This window comes from Phragmites australis, chromosome 12 (genome assembly GCF_958298935.1).
Source record: "Phragmites australis chromosome 12, lpPhrAust1.1, whole genome shotgun sequence".
Classification (NCBI taxonomy): Eukaryota; Viridiplantae; Streptophyta; class Magnoliopsida; order Poales; family Poaceae; genus Phragmites; species Phragmites australis.
Genome location: NC_084932.1, coordinates 9,704,894 through 9,711,879, shown reverse-complemented (window position 1 = coordinate 9,711,879; position 6,986 = coordinate 9,704,894). Strand labels below are relative to the sequence as shown.

At 45.7% G+C, this 6,986-nt stretch overlaps 1 protein-coding gene across 1 annotated transcript; it reads right to left on the bottom strand.

Annotated features, from left to right (window-relative positions):
- Positions 1-5,862: 5,862 nt before the first annotated feature.
- Positions 5,863-6,510, bottom strand: LOC133886318 (malate dehydrogenase, glyoxysomal-like). Its single transcript, XM_062326062.1, has 2 exons — positions 6,194-6,510; positions 5,863-5,998 (listed from the first exon to the last, which is right to left on the bottom strand). The coding sequence occupies exons 1-2, from the start codon at positions 6,508-6,510 to the stop codon at positions 5,863-5,865; spliced, it is 453 nt and encodes a 150-aa protein (XP_062182046.1).
- Between the last annotated feature and the right edge of the window lie 476 nt (positions 6,511-6,986).

Below are 6,986 nucleotides of genomic sequence, written 5' to 3'. Positions count from 1 at the left end.
TGATGTTAGCTAGTGATGTGTTATTGTTATGATGGTACACCATGGTTTATGTTTCAGTTCCTGCACATAATTGGCACTAAGTTGAGATTGAGTTATCACGACACGATGGGTTGATCTGAACAGCCCTTTGGGTGCCTGTTGAAAGAGTTGTGAGTCTACATCTGGTGCAGTCTAGATAATGTCTTTCCACTGAAGCTCTCCTATTACATTTGCCTGTTCGAAACACAAAACTACCAATACCAGCTGCTTGAACAGGCAAATGTTTGTTGCGGCGCATAAGAATCGTTTTAGTTAGTTAGCAGTGCTGTTGTCTGCAAGTCTGTATATCATGTCAGTCACTACTGCTGGGTTGCTACCGGTCTTTCACCTCGCTCGTTGCTGCGGATCTGATTAGGGTTTCTATTTGATAATATTTCCAAGTTGTATTTTAGAAAATAAAGTGCATATTGTAAAAATTGAAAGCTGCATCTGGTACTGTTGCGAACATTTCAGAGTAGAGTTAGGCATGTTGATGTTTGAAAATAAATTTGAGATGGATCCACTTTTACTGAAAACTGGCATAGTTTTATTTAAAAGAAGTATCTGTTCGGTTGTATTTGTGAGAATATCGCACAAAAATGAGCTAAAATATAATAATTCATTAATATTCTTCTTGTACTTTGTAATATACTTATGCATCTGACTTTGATCATACAAATACTGGAGTTAGTGGTGATGGTTGGTTTGTCATCCTACCTCGCTACCATAAAAGAGTGATCACTTTCAGTTTTAAAACCCTATTATCATCGGTTTTGAAACCGACAGTCTTTACTTAGTAGTAAAAATAAATATCTACTACTGTTGGGTTTAGAACCGGTAGTGATAAGGTGCTTTAGGGAAAAAAAAGAAACAACCAGCTCGATGTCGAGCTAGTCGAGCCAGAGTTGACGTCACTGCCGCAACTATCGTTGAACTCATCGTCCACCATCAGTGTGCTCTGCTGTCGCTGTCGTGCCATCTCAGCTTGCTCCGCCCTGCACAAGAAAACGCAATGGCACGAAAGCCACCGTCATAGCACACACGTTCGTCTCCTCGTCATGCCTCTCTTCCACCCGAGATGTGGACCCGCCGCTATGCCCCTCGTTGGGATCCGCCGCGCGCCGCCATGGAGGACCCTGCCACTATGGATCCGCACGCCACCGCATGGATCTTGCCACCACTGTGTGGAGGTTGCCTGGATCCCACCGTCGCCGCACGTGCTCCGCCACCGCGCCCGCTGGGCCGCAGCCACCACACATGCTAGATGTGAAGATGAAGAGATAAGACGCGCTGGACATGAGGCTACCGAGCCAAAACTACAATGCATCAAAAATTCGGGTCCGTCCACCGATTTACTGCCAATTTGTATTAAAAACTAGCAGTATTAGTATCACTGCTGGTTTTTGTTAAAAACTAACGGTGATAATTATTAAAAACCGACAGTGACGCACTGATCATGTTAGTTTGGTACGAATTGCATTAATGATGTATTAGTGATGATTTTAACTGAACCGATATTGATGAGAATGATGGGTTTGGTAGTAGTACCTCCCATCTTTAAGGCTGGCTCACAGGTGTGACATAGGTCATAGGTCTCATCTGGAGCGCGGGTTTTTATTTTTTTTATTTTACAGTTCCATAGCCCTATAAAATTAACATGAAATTCATGCGTTCCAAAGTGGCTCTAAAATATTCGAGTAATATCATGTGCAATCTAGAAGTTATCCGAATTAAGAAGCATGTTCTACTCCTTTCGGTCTACTTCAACAAAACATTAAACATTGTACAAACATTGTACTTGTATCTACGTGTTCATCCAAATACGGAATCCCCTTGCGAAAAAGAAATACTACTGTAGTAGGAGATGCAATGTCAGTACAAGTGGTCAGTATGTGATGCCACAGAGTCGGCAGTTACAACACCGACAGCACAAAATCGCCTAGGCTCAGGGAATTTGGGAGTGCGTGAGCGTGACTGACCTTGGCTCCCTGAGTTTCATGATTTTGAAGGACATGATCAAATCAAGGATCGTGCATTGCTGTTTCGCAAAGATCAAGTATGCATCAACTCATTGTTAGATTTTGGCCGATGTAGAGGCCTATTCTATGAATCTCGAAGCAAGGCAGTGCACGGTGGTTTAGTCCCATCGTGTGGTGCAATGAGATCTACACTAATTTAACCGGTGGAACTCTGTCACTTATTTTAAATAGAGAAATAATAGAGGGAATAAGACTTGTTGAGGGTTGGTACTTGACAATAATTTTGGTGTATACTAGACAGCGGGTGCGTGAATGATATTTTAAGAATTGATGTGTGTGCATACGATGGACTCAGGGACACAGGGAGTTTTATAGGTTCAGGCCTCTCGGAGAATAATAGCTCTACATCCTGTGTGTTGTATTATAGAGAATCTTAATTAGTTATAGAGGTAGTTCTAGTTGGCTGACATACTTGATCCGTCCTTTTCTATAAATATGGTCTTTATCTCTTGATATAGTAGGGAGGAGGAGATACATGTGGCTCTAAACAGAAGACCCTACTCATTCTAATATCTAACCCAAGCCATCATTATGGAGGACTAGGAGTATCCACTTGCTCAGAGGGCTCAATATATCTCATCGTCGTGCGCCGCTATGCCGACCTGCAAAGTTCCACTCCTCAGCATGTAATGCTACGGGATGGAGCAATGCCCCTTTGCACCATCTCCAACCACTTACTTAATCAGCATGCTGACAACGTCCCATCCGTCGTGTGGCGTTATGTCGACCTACAAAAGTCCCACCCTGGAACATTTAATGCTATGAAATGAGACAATGCCCCTCTGTGTAGTGGGCAACGGCCATGAACTAGGCCATCGCTAGTCATCCGAGGATCGCGTTATACGCGGTCCTGAAGTTGGCCACATCAAATAGGATCCTTTCAGTTCTGAAGTTGTTCAGCGAGCCGAAGGTAACGGGCAACTTGATTTGCCCTAGTGGCTTAGCTGAGGAGCCCGGGGTGATCTTGAAGAAGAGTGGAGACAGACTCAACGAGCTCCTCAAAATCTGCAAGGCGTCCAGAGCGTCGACAAAGAGGAGGTTGATCGAGCTCCTCCTGTTGACGAGTACGTGACCCAGTTGGATGTTCAGCACAGTGGGTTCAACCACGATGGGTAGCGACCAGGGCGTCTGACGCATGCGTGGTGGTTGTCCTGGTTGAAAGTGAGCGTGACCTCTGACCACTTCAGGCGCGAGCTCTGGTCTAATGCGTTCGTCCACACTTCCTGGACCACCGACTTGTATTCCCTGTTAGATGAATATGTCTCGGAGCCTCTGAAGATGTGGTGGACCATGTGATCTGCATGCTGGTATCCCAGTGCTGACTAGTTGGGGGTAGCTCTGTCCTCATTGCCCTTGCTGTGCTTGTGCTCCCCGAGCTCCTGGTCGATGATGCCCTTTTCTACAAACGGGGTCCTCATCTCTTTATATAGTAGGGAGGAGAAGAATTTACATGTGGGTTCAAACAGAAGACCCTGCTCATCCTAATATCTAACCCAAACCATCATTACAGAGGACCAGACATGTCTACTTGCTTGGAGGGCTTAGTATATCTTATCGCTGTACGCCGATGTACCGGTCTGCAAAGTCCCATTCTGTAGCATTTAATGCTACACGATGGGGTATTGGCCCTTTGTGCCGTTCCCAACCACTTGCTTGATCGGCCTGTTGACAACGTTCCATCCATCGTGCGACATCACGTTGACCTGCAAAAGTCCCACTCCATAGCATTTAATGCTATGAGACGGGACAATACCCCTCTGCGCCGTCCATGACTTCGTTCACTGGAGTTGGCGTATGGGGAAGGAAAATACTTGAGTGGATGTTAATAAATACGATTGAACATGTTGTGTCAGATCCGGCCCTACGACCAGTGAGGTCAGTTGTGGGTTTATGCGATGGTTTAGGGAGACTGGTCGCGTATGCCTTATACCGGTCGCGGGAATCATACCCTGGTCGTGCGACCGACCATTTTTAGAAAATATACGTCTCTGACCATTATATTCCTTGCGGAACCGTTTGTCAGGTAGCCCTTTACTCAATTCACCGACAAGACTTTAGCTAGATATACGTGCACGAATTCACGTTTTTTCGTTTGAAAATTCGCATGACTTGCATGCCCGTGGCGTGGCAAATAACGAACCAACTCATCGTGATCTTAGTCAGTTTTGTTGGCCATTGCTAGCGCTAGATTATTTTGGATAAGTAATTAGCTATGAGTGTCTCCGAGGCGAATCTGATATTATTAGAAAAATATGTATATTTTCAACCCTAGTAGCTCGATCTGTTGACGGCAGTAATTGGGAACCTTGCTATGGTCATTTTCATTCTAGCCTTGGAAACCAGGGCAGATCGCTATGACTCTTGGTGAGGTTGAAGCATCGTCGCTTGGAGATCAAGAGGACTAATGTAGGCGTCGCCTCCCGTAGTTAACCGCTAATTGACGGTTTGAAATTCTTGATGACGTGGCTTAATGAGCGGGCTCCGTTTGTTGGTGCGTCCAGATATATAGGTCCAGGATTTCCAATCATTCATGTGTGAGGGGGTCAGTAAGCTGTTTCATTTCATCGGAAGCAGGACTTGGATGCTCCTCCCAACCCAAGTTCACCCAAATGCTACGACCAACTAAGATCATCCCAGATTATTCTGAACCGTTACAACTTAGAAGCACTTCGTATTAGTCCTTTTTCTTTTGTGCTAATTTTGACAAACTCTCACATCTTGGAATCTTATGTCTTGCCTGTTTGCCCTGAATTCTTACACTCAGTTTCGGCTGTAAGTTTCAGAAGTGAAAGCGACACCGCTACACCTACAACTCATTTAACAACCTAGTTGTAGCGGAGTTGTACAAATGTGTTGTACATGAAACAATTCCCCGGCGCCTCTTGCTTTGTTACTATTTACTACTAGTACCATTCAGGTTTCGGTACGCATGCATGCTCTGCTGCGTTGTCTGGCACCAGCCGCCTTTGCCGTTACCCCTATGCATGCTCCTGGAATGGAATCATTGCCGGCTGTGAAGCGAATGGTCGACTGCACCTACAATCGCAGTACCAGCACAGCCGCAGATCTGATATGGTATGGAGTGTCGCGGGCGACGGCCGGCCGCGGTCCTCCCTCACCTGCTGGCTGCGGCGGGGGTGGGCAAACGGGATGGAGGGGACACGGCAGGGGCAGCCTTTGAGGAAAGGAAAGGAACACACATGGCAGGGGGAAAAGCAGCGCCTAGCTAGCCCCCTCAGCTCCTCAGGTGGGGAAGGAAATTGTATAAGGGTGGGTCCTCCGCGTAGACCCCTACCGCTGCTCGACACGTGTCCCCGTGTGCAGCCCACGCGCGCCGCGCGCCGTCTGATCACGGCGTGAAGGACGCGGATGGAGGTCTCGCGCGAGTTACGTGGAAGCGGGTCTTATACAATTTTCTTCCCTGAGGTGGGGGTGGGGATGGGGTTTTGTTGTGGCTTTTATTTGGCGGTGATTATGATGGTGGTGGGACTATTATGCAGGCCACCTCACACTTGTCTTGCTCCCCTTGAGTGTAGTCAAGCATTGCACTCGGTAACCATCCAGTCAGGTCAAGAGGCAATTCAACTATCTGAAGATCAGATTCTCCAAAGCATCCACAATGCGCATGTAAATGCTAATTATACCCCAAAGGCCCAAACATCTACCACGGAAGGCTCAGGCACCACATCGTTGGCAGAGCTCAATAGAGAACCATCTACACCATGCTTCTGTTGTAGCATCATGCGTGTTCTACCACCCAAAATCAGCACAAGAGCAAAAGGGATTGGATCACCTGGAGGCGCAATCATCTCATCTGACAACTGAGTAACCGAAGCCCACCACCACGCTTCTGCTGCGAGTAGTATTGCTGAAATTCCTGACAAACTGTGAAGCAAGCTTTTGCAGTTGGGAGCTTGGACTTCATCATCTGTAATCCTGATCTATAAATCATGCCAATCTCAGAAATGAGTGCATTAACAGCCCTCTTGCACCAGTTCTTGATGACAACCTCATCCAAAGAAAATCCAGAAGTGGATCACTCAACACAGCATTCTCATCCAAACCAACATCTGTGGTGTAGTGGCAAATCAAGGGCAAACTACAACTGATGGTATGAGTCAGGCAGGCTAACATACTGAATCTTCCTTTCTCTAATGATAGACATTTTAACTGCTGCTGAAGGTAGGTTCGACATGTCGGTAACAAGAAAGAGCTCTCCACAACCAACATGAACACTGACATTTCTTGGATCAACTCCAAGCTCCTCAGCCACAAAAGTGTTAGCCCTCACAACATCAAGTTTTGCCACTCCAAGGAGACGTTTGGGATTATAAGTTCCAGCTTTCTTGAAAACCTCTGCGGCAATGGGGACGGTTGAGTGCACTGGGTTGCTGATCCAATTCATAATTGCACTGGCGCGGATGCACGAGCAGCGGAAGGCCAAGGTGCCCATCGAGGAGGTCTAGGTGCCGTGGTGCACAGCGAGATGATGCTCTGAGCAGCGACAGTTCAAAATCATACTGATTATTCGGTATTAATAGTTGTGACTATAAGTGTCGAGTATAAAATCAGAACTGAAAATTATCAGTGTTGATTGGTAAAAACAAACCGTATCAGTGTCGGTTGATAATACCAACCGATATTGATATGTGTACTATCAGTGCTGGTTTGATTTTACCAACCGGTACTGATAGTTATTTTCTGTTTTTTTCAAAATGTGGCGGTTGCCGCTAATACCATGGAATTTTCAAATTTTGGCCGTTGTCGACAATACGGTATATTTATAGACACACATATATAAATTTAATTTACGAGAGACGTCAAGTTTTATCACAGCATATATACACAAGCATATATAAATTTCATTTCTAAAACATCAAGTCTCGTCACAGTATATATACACCACATACATATGAGGTTTCATCATAA